Source organism: Colias philodice, chromosome 9 (genome assembly GCF_061535455.1).
Source record: "Colias philodice isolate Cphi_HAF_F1 chromosome 9, ilColPhil1 Martin Lab GWU primary, whole genome shotgun sequence".
Lineage (NCBI taxonomy): Eukaryota > Metazoa > Arthropoda > Insecta > Lepidoptera > Pieridae > Colias > Colias philodice.
This window is the reverse complement of record NC_143094.1, coordinates 10192205-10207818: the sequence shown is the minus strand read 5'-3', so window position 1 is coordinate 10207818 and position 15614 is coordinate 10192205. Positions and strand designations below refer to the sequence as shown.

Here is a 15614-nt window from a genome sequence, read left to right as displayed (position 1 = left end):
CACATTTGAAAGCTTAGGAATAATAAGAAAATGATTATTTGCTCCCTCGTTATATTTTCAATATGTCAGAATTCTGATCTATAAGGATCTATATATTGTATCTTTCAAATAATATTCTAATTTACAATATGTTTACTAGTCACCATTACTTTAAATATACCTACTTTACTAAAAGTACAGTAGGTACCTATAGATCATAACGCTATTCCAGAATGTCCAGTTCTTTTACATTCCCGTCAATTAAACTGTAAACTAGTAAACAGCAATGAAGCGATGACAAACAAGACATGTACCGTTGATCGGCTCGGTACTGTTAGCTGCGCAAGCGCATCGAGACAGGTTCACCAGCTATCTGTGCCAAGAGCCAGCCGACTATCCAAATTAATTAACCCAAATGTTTATGATTTAGTTCAAGGCTTTGGAGCTTTCTTTTAGAATGGATAGTAAAGTGGATATAATCATATAAGAAAGGATTTGTGAATATTAAATTATAACCAGTTTGATTGTCCAGTTCATATACCTAGTTGAAATGTTAAATCCTGGAATAAGTTATCAGGACCTACTTACTTAGCGTCCTTCCTAAAATATTACTTTTCGAAAGTACATCTACGTAAAATTAAGGCATAGATAATCAGAATAATAAAGAGATTATAATATAAATTCTTATAGGTATTTTTTATTATAAAAGATTCTAGTTACATCGCGATCGGTTAAAGAAAGCCCTTTCAAGTCGAAGTGATTGTACCTGTTGCTATTAATTCTAGTTTAGGAACGGGTGTTTCGTTAGGATTGCTCCGGTGCCGGTGTCTGTACCGCTATCTCTGTAAATAAATAAAAGATGCAGTGGAGAGCGGCCACAAAGCGCGTCCCGCAAGCTGACGCGGCTCAGTTCACCCACAGACACCTCCCGCGATGGTCAACTACAAGAGGGTCGTCTGCGAAGTGGCCGTGCTTTCGGCGCTCCTAGTGCTTGCCGCCGCTGCGCCCGCGCCTGACTGTGAGAAACAAGCTGATAAACATTACGATCAAAGGCAAAACGGCACGGAGAATTATCGTCTTAACATCGATGGAGTTGTCATAGCAATCGCGCCGGCAGAGTCCCTGCTTGCCGCCGCCTCCGATTTAGATATAAGCGACCTTCTTGATATCGAAGATTTCAACGAAATTCACAAACCTCAGTCGCCTCTGTACAGTCCTCCGAGTCCTAAGCCTGATGAAAATAAGCCACAAGCTAGCAAACCGGAAGAGTCCACGCCAGAGTCACCGCTCAGTGATGTTTCTCTTAACTCCGACGTAAAGGGCCAGAAGAAAGATGGGAGCTTACGCAAGGAAGAAAAAAATCAAAGGTAAATTTGGAAATTTTATCGCACAATCTATAAACTAACTATCAAAATTATACTAATTTTTAAACCCTTTGTAACTTAACTACTACATTTGTCATTAAAAAAAACTATGTACTTATTAAATATTAACTATTTTCAATTTATCTTTTTATACAAACGTAAACAAATATTTTGATAAAAGGTAGTAGAAAATGCCTCCATTTTTAGGATCAACGTCCGTAAGATAATATAAAGATCACCTGTCAATAAATTTTTTATATTATTTCAGATTGAAATATCGTCTAGCGAACATGTTGCTGCCCTTACTACGAAGGAATCGCCATCAGTAGAAGGAATCCAAATCTAATATTTGATACTTGTCTAACATGTAGCCATGGATCGCGTGATATGATTAATGCATTTATTAGTTTTAAGTGATTGAATTAGTTTTAGGTGTGTACTTGTACATGAACTGTTTTGTTAAAAATAAATGTGAATTCTTATTGAAAAATCCCAAAATGATGCATTATTATTCCTGCCCTCAATTCGTAGTCCCTTTCATTCTTATACAAAGGAAATATTTAAAAATCTATTAGGTACTAACTAGGTACCAGCAAAAAATTTTTTTAAGTAAAATTATCCCACAGAATTGTGATAATTATTGGTTTCAAAACGCTTATTTTATTTTAATTAATAATATGTTTATTCTTGATTCAGACGCTTGCCCTTTGGTTTGATTTGACCCGGGTAAAAAATGACCTATGCCACTTAAAGCGTAGCTTTAGAGTAGCTTTCTATTAGAGAAATAATTTTCGTGATCAGATCTGTAGATACTTCCGAAGATTATTCCATACAGAGTAGATTTTCCCTCTTTAGATAATATTATCTATTAGATATAGACTAGTATTCTGTATAAATATGATATGTTACATTATTTTTGTTTTTTATGTCGACCAAAATGTTTGCAAACATCTAGGGAGATAGCTTTAGCAATAATAGCCGGCCTTTTGTCAAATAATAAAATTTTAACGCTATAATAGATTTAGTTATCTACTAATAGTTCCACTGAACATTATAATTTAATGATTATAGATAATTAAATATCGAGATTGTGCTCTACCTCTAATTGTTTATTTTGTCGCGAGTATAATTGTATCTACCTACTTTTTACCTACTTAGGTCACATGTCGATTGTCGCGGTCATTACGATGTTTAGATAAATACCGTACTAGCTGTGTCCCGCAGTTTTACCCGAATTGCTCCGCTTTTGTTGGTCTGAGCGCCGAGCGTGATGAAATATACGCTATCTATCACCGAGAGAATTTTTCAAATCGCACCTGTAGTTCCTGAGATTAGCGCATTCAAACAATCAAATTCTTCAGCTTTATAATATTAGTATACAAGTTGCGTAAATAGTTTATTTCTATGTTGGTTAAGTTAAAGATGGTTTCAACTCACTTCACAGCAAACGTTTATAAATAAAGTTGTTGAAAAACGCGATTTCTGTAATGGATAACGGAGCGTTAGTTTTTACTGTGAGATTGGAATTGCTTTAGGATAAAAAGTTGGTACTAAAAAGTAACTCTAGACGTAGTTATCCTCCCGTGTTTTTTATGAATTAAAACTAACATATACTCACGAGTAGAAACTTATCAAATCATCAATAAGTAAAAAGTAGATACCTTCTGTAATTTTTAAAAAAATATTTTTGTAGAGATCGATTGAATTTGATCGAAATTTCCATACATTGTAATCTTTGCATTATCAGAGACTTAATGAATAAAATTGAAAACAAAATTGAAATCCATACTAATATTATAAATGCGAAAGTAACTCTGTCTGCCTGTCTGTTACTCAATCACGCCTTAACTACTGAACCAATTTGCATGAAATTTGGTATAGAGATATTTTGATACCCGAGAAAGTACATAGGATAGGTTTTATCCCGGAAATCCTACGGGAACGGGTTTTTCTTTGAAAACGCGGGCAAAGCCGCGGGTGGAAAGCTAGTTGAAAATAAATGACACATGTGCTCGTTGGCCCTCCATTTAGATAAAAACATTATGTTGCTTCATAACATTATACGTATAATAAAACATGCGTACATATTTATATTCTATTTTTGTCTCAAAACTTAGATGATAATTTATTTTCGTACGTTATATCAAATTTATTGAACGTTTTGTCTCCAGAAAAGAGATAATTTAATTGTTCGACCTACTTTGTATGTTATTACTTATTTCCTGTTTCAAGTTACCGATATTACCTACTTACGTACCTACATGTCCTACGTACCTACTGAATACTGATAATGGGCTAAAGTACATACAAACTAAAATGAAATTGAGTCCGATAAAGTATATAATATAGGCATAAATGAAATCATATTAGGTATTCGAATGATTGTTTATTACAGTTTGAATAGAGACAAGAAGAGAGAGCCTCGATATCTTTCGAGGCAGAAAAGTTCTAAAGAAGAAGGATAGGGGACTCTTATTATATAGAGCAGTTATGAAATGAATACAATATTTAGTTAATTTATATTTAGATTTTAGACTACAAAATTAAAAAAAAATATTTGACTAGTAAGTAATGTTCACACTTGTTTGTCTTAAAGTCCAACTTATTATTTATTATATTAGAGTGATGTAAAATCCTTTTGTTATGACATAGTTGCGAACGATTATCGTTATTTACATTATAATAACTGCACATTCTTGCATAATCACATCACTTGCAAGTTAAGTTTCTTCTCAGCATCAATAACGACTCCGTAATTGTATAACATTATTGATATCTTCCTGGTCGGAAAACTGTCATTCCAGCAAGTCTACCAGTATAACGAGATCCCATAACGGTTGTGAAAACTGTAGCCTGTAGGGATTATCTCTGTAAATGGATGCTTGATTTTAAGCCGATAATAATTAACAGTATTAACTCTACATTTCCTACAGTTCTAAACATCTTCAGTATATTCAATAGAGGAAAGATTTGATTGCTTATAAAGTTTGCGAAGGAAAAGTACTAAAATGAAAAAGAGCCTTAACCGATTTTGAACTTCTTTCACCTTCTAGAAATTTGTGTTATTGACGAGTAATACCTACAGGTAATTTTTGACTTTATTATTATGTTGATTCTAGAGCCAAAGTTGAGCCGGGTTGTTTAGTCCCATATCAAGACTGTTAGAACGTTTCGTGGAAGTAAAGATGTACAACTATACTTATTTGTATGCATGATTTGTGATATGTAGATTTACTGGTTCTATTAACAAGAGAAAATACACTTGATAATGAAATAAATTGCATAATAATGGATATGAAAAAAACTAAATGATATTAAAGCCTAGAGGAATCTGGAATAGGAGTAGGTAATCAGTAGCCAGTCCCTATAACTTTAGAAATGCGGTGTTAAAATACATATAGTGGCTGATCGGAATACCTTATATCTACTTACTTTATAGGTATTGTTATTGCAATCAATTATCAATTATTATTAAATAAAAACGTAATTTTTACAAACTCCTGGGACATTCTTAAGAGGCTCCTTTTCGATTTTAGCCTAAGGCAAAATCATTACATGCCAAGTGATAATACTATTGCGTGAACAGCTTTGATTTTTATTAATGCAGACCGTATTCATGAAAGTAGTCTTAAGTCTCGACAAATAATTTTACGTAATATAGGTATTTTAATATTTTTCCTTCTACTCACAGACTGAAAAAAATAATACAAAAATAAAGCGCGCGTGCGAGAAACCCAGTTATCGAATTAATGAACCCAAGTCACTGTCAAAGGTGACGACACTGCGAGCCACCACGATCTCGATATGGCTTCCTCACTTACTTCTTGATCTTTAACAAGTACGCACATGACGTTAAATAAATTTTATATAAATAATAAAATTACTAATGGGACAAACCTAATAGTTATAGCTTTTTAATACCATCACCTCTCTGATAATAACAAAGTGATAGTCGCTCAGTATAAATGCAAAGTTAAGGAGAGCGTCCGCGTCGTAAACCGTTACAGTGTGCTCGATTCATCTGGCGACTGGTTCACCAGTGGCCGGTAAAAGCGGCGCGGGAGATGACCGCGCGCAGTCAATACCAAGGAGGTGCTCCGGCTGCACGCACCATGCTGCTCATCCTCGCTTCCCTCGCTCTCGCGGCCGCCGCGCCCGCTACCTACGACCAGCGGCAAGAGGGCGAAGTCAATGTACAAGCGGACGTCCAAAACGTCGTCTTCCTCGTTGCAATTCCACAAAAGATTCCTAACAGCCTATTAGATTTAAGTTGGCTAAAGAGCGCGAAACAGAATCCCAGTGACGAGATCCAGGAGAGGGCCGATGTTCATGTGATGGAGGCGTTCGTGGAGCCGAGCGAGCCCTACCGGGTGGAGATTGGCTCTGAAGGGGAGCGGCGAGCGGAGGCCGACGGGCGGAATGCTGACGCGGATGCGGATGTCGTCATTGCTGGCAGAAGGCGGTTGGAGACCGATGCGCCTGAGAAGGTGGAATACCAGCTGATTGGTGCGACAGAGCAGTGCGGCCCCGACCATGAGAGAGATCCCGTGACCCTCGTCTGCCGCTCCCGCTCTCAAGTGTCTCCTTCAGACGCGCCTGAAGTCATCCCTGTGCCCTCGTAACATGATCTCTCGTCTATATGATTAGGAATACTATTTATTTGTGCCTGTACGACATACTATGTAATTTATTTATAAATTAATTTATATTTAAGTAAAAGTTTTTAGTTTTGTTTATTCATTATTTTATTTCCTTTCGTATAAACATTGAGCATGTTAATTATGATAATACCCATGATAATACTAACAAGAACTATTCAAGTAATGAATAATATGGATGTTTACGTCCTTTGCGTTCATAACTTAGCAATTACATATTTTTAATCTATTACAGTAATAACTGTACTTTATCACGTTTTGTAACCAAGTAGGTAAGTATATGTAGAAACAACAGATATGCGAGTGCGCCGCGCCATCCACAGTTATCTATTCTCGAAAGTGCATATTCCATTGTTAGGTTTCTGGTCACGTATAGTTCAAGTCTAATCTCTGCTAAGAATTAGATACTTAATTTAAATTTCTAAAGGAACTGAAGTAAATAATGTATCCTTATATTAGTATAGTAATCCTTATATTAGTCCATCTATATTGATAGATTATTATGTAAGAGGCAACCAAACAGAAGAGCATTTTGCAGTTTATCATGTTTTATGTCTTGCGCAAATGTTCATACATTATAGTAACGAATGTGCACTCAAGCACCCGGGTAACTCAAAGGTTTAAGGGACTCAAAGTTAGAGCTACAATCCCAAATATATATCAAATCCAATTTGACAGCTTAGGTGGATAACGTCACATACTTGTCACATATTACAATATATTTATTTATATTGCACTAGTAATAGCATTTAGATCAAATAAGAATACTGGATATGGAATGCAGTGAGCAGTTTGCTAGCCTTCCGCTGACTCATAAAAACAGCATTGGAATCTAGACGATTAATGAAGACCATACTTTTAGTAAGTCTACTAGGTATCAGGTTATTTCTTATCATAATATAATATCTATATACCTACCACATTTTGTAAATACTAAATATTAAAAATTTCTTCATCGACCTAATTAAACAGAATGTCAATGAGTTTTTTTATAATCTGAATGTCGACTAATAATAATTAAAGATAACAGGGTACACGTATTTATTGCTCAATCCTCATCATTGTTCTAAGCGTGTTCTAAGCCTTTCTTCTTCTTCTTCTTCAAGTAAATTTACAAAAAACAAATTTTATTCAGTTCTGCCCGTATAATGGAATAACTCATAACCTAACAGTAAAATACAAAGAACATATAATACAAGAAGTCGAAACAGCTAAATTTCTTGGGGTAATTTATGATAAACACTGTAACTGGAAGTCGCATATTGATATGGTCTGCACGAAGCTTGATAGATTTGTTTATGTAATAAGGCGGTTAAGACAGACGATATCAAGGGAAGCAGCGATAACGGCTTACTACGGCTATGTATCATCAGTTTTGTCATATGGTATTATAATTTGGGGCAATTCGGTTGAGTTTGACATTGAGCATTTAAATTACAAAAAAAGTGCATAAGAGCTATTTGTAATGTTGGGCCTACTGTGAGTTGTAGGGAACTTTTTAAAAACTTGAGAATCCTGCCTCTTGCATGTATATAATATATAAAAGAAATTTGTATTTTCATAAAAAAAAATCCTCAATATTTTAAACTTAATAAAGAAGTTGGAAAACTAACAAGATATCCAAACAAATTGTTTTTACCGAGGCCTAAATTAACTTTGTACAAAAAAAATGTTCCTTACATAGGTATTCAGATATTTAATAAAATTCCAAAAGACTTGCAAGGGGTTCCTCTTCCAGGCTTTAAAAATAAATTAACTAAATACTTGTTAGAGAATTGTTTTTACAACTTAAATGAATTTCTGTATAATATGAAAAATGTATAAATAATATAAAATAATGATTTTGATACTTGATTGACTGTATGACTATAGTGACTTATGTATAAAACTAATTTTAAGTGACAATACTCCTGACTCGTATTATTATTGTAACTAGGTAATCATTCTCATTCATTTTGTGAATTAATAATAATTATTGTATGCTATATAACTATAGTAAAAACATGAATGTTCCTTAATTTTGTTCTTAATATCTTTGTATGTACCATGTTTTCATGCAATAAATGATTTATTTATTTATTTATTTTATTTATTATTTCTTTCACATATTAAGAACTTTTTTAGTGAAAATTTTATATAGCCTATCATCAAATGGCTGGAAATTATACTCTACAAACTTTGTGCTTTTTAAATCAACAGGCGTAAGATTTTAAGCATTTGAGATGAACCTTAGTAGAACTATAAAGGATTAAGGATATTGCAAAACGTACAACGATTACCCTTCTCACAAACAATATTTAATAAATTAGTTTATACATTTTATGTATAGAAAAATGTATTATATTATACAGTAGATTTTTAAATCGTACCATAACATAAAATGTTTACCTAATTAATGAAGAATTTCCTATATAATGTATAATTACAAAATGTCGATTAACGTTTGACCCATATTTAAAGCTCAAGAAGTCGCTTTTATAGAAAGAAAGTTGCGAGCGAAAGTAATTGCCCACTCTTCAGCTTTCCAATTTAGATGTGGGTCATTTTAGCCGCAATGGTGTGCAGAAACAATACAAGGATTTATGCATGTCTACTTTTATCAGTCTCAAATATATTATCATTTTCCCTACATACATTCATTTTAACTAGCTTTTACGTACATCTTTAGCTACTTTTATTTTTATTTACATGATAGAGCAATTTGAACATTGTCTTATTTTTAATACGAAGCAATCGAAACTTAATAAATATTATTTTGCGTTGTGAGTTAAATAGCGTATGTACACTATGTATTTAATTGCATAGGCAATTAGTTATAGAACTAATTACACAGATTTTCATTTAAATCAAGGCGACATTTAATGATTTAAATTGAACGGTCCAATCAGTTCTGTGCCGACCGAGGGCCTGCGCGAACGCAACTTGTGATCCATAGTAGGTTAAATATAAAAAAATATAAACTTCAATTTAGGTCATAACTGTATACCAATAAGTAAACAATAAACAAGATGCCGCTCAAAGATTACCCTTTTGAAATTCGCGATGTAGAGCCGGAAACTTCACATTTGTTGATGAAATATTTTACAGGTAAGAAACAATATTTTTATATTATAATTTAATAATTTAATAATTCTGTATTAATCTATTACAGTTACCATTTTGATTTTATAGTACAAACAAAATATTGTACAAGTATTTTATAATTTTCCGTCCTTCAAGCATCCACAATTCGGTGACATACTTTTCTTACACAGTTCAAAATCCATGTTGTTCTAAGTACAAATTCATATGAGCATGTGTACTATCTTGATAATCATAATAAAATATTATAATGTTTTATTCTTATTGTGACAAATTGCAAATTGCAACTGCCAATTTTGTAACTGGAAATCTATTTTTTTATGTTTGAAATAAGAAACATATTTTGCTCTTTAGGAAGGTACCTATATTTTTCCTTTTTTATACTTTAATGGTCAGTTATTTTAAAATTGAATAATAAGGTGGTCTCGAAACACTTTTTAGTGCCGGCCATATAATATGTGGAATATAGTTTCCATAGTAGATTAAATCGTTATAATTCCAATCTCAATGTAAATAGATACCTACTAGTACACTACTAGATAAATCATGATTGTGACACAATAAGGCCATAGATTTGTAAACTAGTACATATTAATATATTATCTCGTATTAATCCATAATTATTAACATTAAGTACGTATAAATATGTATTATTTACAGCTAATAAAATATTTATTTACATCATTTACATCTGTAATGAACACAACATCGTAAAGTAAATCATGTAATTGTCTTAAAATTTATTAATTCCGTTAGGTACTATACGATCTTTAGTGGGTTAATTGTATGCTTGTATTATTTAGTCTTTTTGTGATTGCAATGAAAATTTATTTATTTATGACTACTATTGATGGCCTATTTTGTGTTTAGTTGAATGGAAATCTTGGAAAAGAAGGGCCTATGCATTTCCAGTCACCATACCTGTGGATAATAAATAGCATGAAAAATGTTCGTCATATGTACCTTAATATGTATAAACATTAAACATGTAATAATATCAGTTGGCTAGCCTTGCCTTCATAATTATTTAAGAGAAATTAGGATAGCGGCGAAAATATATCTAAGTTGGTAGATGTATATAAATGTACAGAACTTCTACAGAAGAAATATTGCGATAATATCACGGAATCTTTATCTAAATTCCTTAACAGGTGTGTGACCGGACTAAAATATGATTTTAGTTTTAGGTACCTACTTACTACAGTTGGGTAAAAAATAAAAAAATGTATGTAAAAATAAAAATGTAATGTAATGTAGTATAATCTAGACTTTAAAATTTCCATTTTGGGATTACAATCTTAAGAATTATTGTTTCCTTATTTATAGTGTGCTAATAGATAATTTTATTGTAAACAAACAACGATGACATGGTTTAAATAATATATTTTATCTTGGCGTCCTGAAGATAATTTACGAGTGAATATTATTTATGCTTAACTCTATATTTTATGGAGTGTCCTGTCAATACAGGTTATTTTTAAACATAATTATAATAATCAATAAATTTTACGATACATTATTGTACCCGGGTGTTAAGTACCTAACTTTTAATTATTTTTCAGTCATACCTTTCTTACCTATATTATACTTGTAGTTTATTTTTTTTGAATAAACTGCGAGTACAAGAGCGATATTTGGACTTTGGAGACGCTTTTCCCGCGTTGTTTCAAACTTACAAATAGTTCACTCAAACCGGAAAATTTTGACCGGAACGAAGAGGAACCGTGATCCACTCTATTTATGAAAAACCGCATCAAAATTCGTTGCGTATTTTTAAAGATTTAAGCTTAAATAGGAATTAGGGACAGTCAGGCAACGGGAAACGACTCTTTTTAATAGGTACTATGTACCTAGGTAGTGATTTTCGAAATTGTACTTGAACATCATAATGATAGAGTAACAAAATAAATATCATCAGTATAAATTAAAAATTATTCAATTTCAAAAAGTTATAAATTGTTGTTCTTGAATATATCATAATATTATTATGTAGTTATAAATCTCTGGGTCTCCTGTCGGATATCTAGTAAAATCAATTCTATACCTAAGTATGACCTTTGTATTAAGATTTTTATAGGTACACACAGAACACAAGCTTTTAACAAAATATGACAGGAAATATGAATACTGAAATAAATCACGATTGACGATTGTTCTGGTTTTGAATTAAAAAATAATTATTTTACTATTTGACCTAGCTATGCAAGATTGAGTTCTATTTTGTAGTTAAATAACATTCACTCAATCAAATCGAAGGTTACTTGTTTTTCATTCTATAACAGTTAATAAAATTACTTCCTCATCGATTTTCCAAGTTTTTTTGTAGAAGGGAAGTCTGTGCTTTTTGTCCATAACGCTCTGGCGTGACTATCTCGGCTTATATAACCCATTTTTAATATCAATTATATTATCTTCATCATTTCATATTACTTAGTTTTTAACAATGATCGATATGAATGATCGTAAGACAGGATTTTTATTTGTGCTTGGTGACCCATGATTAAAATAACTATGTAATCTAGAATACATAACTAGTTACTTACCACGTCAAATTGATTTTAATATTTATTATTTGATTATAATGACATCGTTAACGACCCAACGTAGATTATTTAGTAGTTAAACTCATTTATTTAAGGCTCTCAAAAATCTCATGTTATTAAAATATTGCCTCCAATAGCCAATTCAATTGCAATTTTGTTTGTCCTCGAAATATTTTGTATTTTTTCAACAATTCAATGAAGCTCCGCTCCCATTTGAATTGATGTGATAAATTAATGTAAATTATGTTTGTTCTACACAGCAAAAAAATATTTATTTATTAAGCCAAACCAACAGTAAATACATACAAATCTTGCGAGCTTAAATCTAGAAATATATAAATGTTAAGGATGTATCCACCTATTATAGGTAAGGACAAATTAATTTTTATATCTTAAACTTACTTAAATAGTACCAACTAAATCAACACAACGCAAACGTTAATTTTTGTTTTTACTAACGTTACTGTCTTTAAAGTAATTAACAATATTTTAATTAAAATTAAAATTGAGAAGGATATTTTTTATGGACCCAGTCGAAGCTAAAACACAGTACGTATAGGTATATGTGAGAACTCTATTTACCGTGCTTACGATAAGCTCGTTCAAATAAAGAGTCAAAACAAAATCTTCAGCTTTACAATAATAGTTTCTACCTAATATACTTAGTATATAATGAATTGTTCATATTGCATGCACAAATCATAATACTGATAACTCCTACGCATGAATTATTGATAGAGTAGGTAACTAACTTCGATCTATGCCTACAACAACAAGGTAGGTACATAATAAATATGATAAATTCAGGGCTTTATTCGGAAATAACCTTGATTCTATAATATTTGTGATTGACGATGGGTGATTTTGAACTACAAAAAATACTTATTTATTGAGTTGGAAGGTCAAATAACTACGTAAATTTTTATAGTTATGCGTAAAAAATTAAATTATTATCCATCAAAAAGCAACAAAAAAATTTTGCAAACCTTTTAGATAAACCTACCGAAAATTATGAGATTATGTAGTATGTGAGTACCAACAATTTTTTTTCCTAGGTGAACTTACGGGATTCGTCCGCGTCGGTCCTAAAGGATATTTCCTACCGAACAAATTCAAACAAGAAGCCCACAAAATTTATAACTTGGAAATCAGGCCGAGTGATGTTTTCGTGGCCAGCTATCCCAGATCAGGTAAACTTACAAAATTGTATTCATAATGGCTCAAAATATAGGTTGGTGTTTTTTATGCTGTGGAAGGAAACCTCCGACGAATAAAATTTGTAGTTTTACTAGGTATATTACCTACTTCTTAAATTGAATCGGCTTTACGATATAACGAAACTGAAGGTTTGGTATCCGGTTAAGTTAATTTGATGCTGTTAAGTACATACCTACGGCTGATTACCTTGAACACATTTTAATTTGTAGAAACGATTTATTGACATAGGTAAGGAAAATGAAGCTAAAAAGTGAGGATGTACCTACATAGATGTATCTTCGCTAATTGAGTTTTAGTTATTAGGTTCAGCCTGCGGTTTTGTCCGCGGTTCAACCCGAGAAGTAGTGCTTACCGATATATCCTAGAGTGCTATAGCGTATCCTGGCCCTGTTATAATTATTGATCTATCTATCAGCTTTCTAACTGCAATCATGTAATTTTCATTCGTAAAATTATTGTAGGTACTCTTAGAGCATTATAATAGTCTTATCTATTGTCACCATGTGACAACCAAAATGTGAATTACGAAATAAAACATTTATATTTTCAGGAACAACCTGGACACAGGAGCTTGTATGGATGGTGGCAAATGACCTAGATTACGCTACATCCAATGCTATTCCTCTCACCGAGAGATATCCATTTTTAGAGTGAGTTTAAATATTTGGTTACTAATTACTGACGTCAACTATTACTATTAGCCGTACCAGCTTAGATATACCTACCTATAATATCTGTGCCAAAGGAACATAAAATATTAGGTATACCTATTAAAAGATACCTACACCTACTTACTTCTTTTGAAATTTGGTTTGGATAAATCATAAATAAAAAACAAATGGCAGTTTTAGACTACGAAAAAAATAAAAAATATTAGTAAAAATACGAAAAGACATAAGTAACTACTTATAACAGCAAAGCAGCAGGAATTTGCTGGATTATGACATTGAATAGGTCATAGAAGAAAATTATTTCAGATTCACAATGTGCGTCCATCCTGTTCTGAAACAACGCTTCATAGAAGAGAACAATTATAGCATGAGGAATTTGAAGATGTTGGAGTGGGTCACCCAACCGGGAACTGAACAGATCGCTGCAGCGAAATCTCCACGATTTGTAAAGACACATCTTCCTCTCTCCTTGTTACCGCCGAAAATGTTGGACGGCAAAGTCGTGTACGTAGCCAGAGACCCGCGGGATGTCTGCGTCTCCTTCTATCATCTGAATAAATCTATGAGGACGCAGGGTTATACGGGAGACTTCAAGATGTACTGGGAATTCTTTATCAGGGATTTGCGTAAGTAATCATTTTAAGTACCTATTCGGTTACCTACTTGTGTAATTACGAACCTAGTTTTAAACTTGATACAAAAAGATATATGTTACGCCAACTAATCCTTTATTTCAGATCACTGGACCCCATACTTCGAGCACTTGAAAGAAGCATGGGAGAAAAGGCATCACCCAAATTTGCTATTCTTATTCTATGAAGATATGTCAAAGGTATTCTGCTGAATGTTGAGGAAATATTTAAAATTTCATAAGACATACGTACCTAATTAAAAATAACACGGTATAATTTTTACAGGACTTACCAGCAGCTGTAAGACGCGTGATGGAATTTTTCGGTAAGAAATTCAGCGACGAACAAGTAAAATGTCTCATTGACCACCTCAGCATCGAAAGCTTCAAGAACAACCCCTCTGTCAACTATGATGTCATGAAAGAACTGGGAATAATGGTTGGCGCAAAGGAATTTATAAGAAAAGGTTAATTTCCGTCCAAGCAATATTTGTTATCAGAAACTTTTTTTATTACTTTATAAAAACAAGGTACCTACATAAAATTGTACCTCTGCGCGAGCGCCGAGCACGGGTAATAAATAATAGTATTACAAAATGTTAACTTTTAAAGCATAGAAATAGATAGAAATAATGTCACGGCAAATTACATTTTATTTTATTCTACAGAACACGAAAAAGAAATATAAATAAAACTCCATACAATACATTATTACAAGCCAGTTATTAGACTTTTCATTAGGTAAATCACACATTAATCGGTTCAATAATTTCTACGTCAAAGGGCAGCAAACGTTATCAGTTTAGGTTTTGATAAAATTCAATTATAATAATATGACCCATATGATGCACATTTGATGATTACAGGCAAAGCAGGAGGTTGGCGAGATTACTTTGACGAGGAAATGACATTACAAGCTGAGAAATGGATCGCTGATAACCTGCGCGACACTGATTTACGCTTCCCCCATTTACAATAATCATTCTGATCATTTGACTACTATTTTCTTATTTACGAATCTAATTTCTATTTTAGTTTAATTATTATTTTCATGTAATGTATGTAAATAGTTAATAAGTAAGTGTAAGGTTGTGGATAAAGTTAACGATTTTAGAATTATGTACTTATTTATCTACTCATGCTTAGTTAAGATGTAAAACCAATATTTTGCTACAATCTGATCCAAAGAAATCTCTCTACTGACATATTTACATTATAGTAAGTGGATAGCAAGGTGGCTTGCTGTTAATTTGATGAAGTAAAATGGTATTTCGAATTATTTATTAACATTTAAATTAAGTTTAATGTGTATGTAAATAAAAGTATTGTGTAAAACATTGTCTTTTATTTTATTATAAAACCTAGGTATGTAATTCAACTTAGAACAGGATCGCAATAGCAGTAACTTATACTACGTAGACTTCGTAGCAGTAAATTCAATCCAGAATAATCCAATGGAAGCAATGACG

At 32.4% G+C, this 15614-nt stretch overlaps 3 protein-coding genes across 3 annotated transcripts; all 3 read left to right on the top strand.

Moving 5' to 3' along the window:
* Positions 1–849: 849 nt before the first annotated feature.
* LOC149486092 (uncharacterized) lies at positions 850–1841 on the top strand. The gene is made up of 2 exons (XM_089698747.1): positions 850–1346; positions 1612–1841. Exons 1-2 carry the CDS (start codon positions 913–915, stop codon positions 1670–1672), a joined length of 495 nt encoding a protein of 164 aa, XP_089554873.1. The 5' UTR covers positions 850–912; the 3' UTR covers positions 1673–1841.
* Positions 1842–5175: 3334 nt separating this feature from the next.
* Positions 5176–6079, top strand: LOC149486091 (uncharacterized). The gene has a single exon (XM_089699414.1). The coding sequence runs from the start codon at positions 5408–5410 to the stop codon at positions 5963–5965; it is 558 nt and encodes a 185-aa protein (XP_089555540.1). The 5' UTR covers positions 5176–5407; the 3' UTR covers positions 5966–6079.
* A 2802-nt stretch (positions 6080–8881) lies between these two features.
* On the top strand, positions 8882–15475 carry St4 (Sulfotransferase 4). The gene is made up of 7 exons (XM_089699450.1): positions 8882–9088; positions 12681–12815; positions 13394–13493; positions 13821–14140; positions 14252–14346; positions 14432–14612; positions 15012–15475. Exons 1-7 carry the CDS (start codon positions 9010–9012, stop codon positions 15122–15124), a joined length of 1023 nt encoding a protein of 340 aa, XP_089555576.1. The 5' UTR covers positions 8882–9009; the 3' UTR covers positions 15125–15475.
* The last annotated feature ends 139 nt before the right edge of the window (positions 15476–15614 follow it).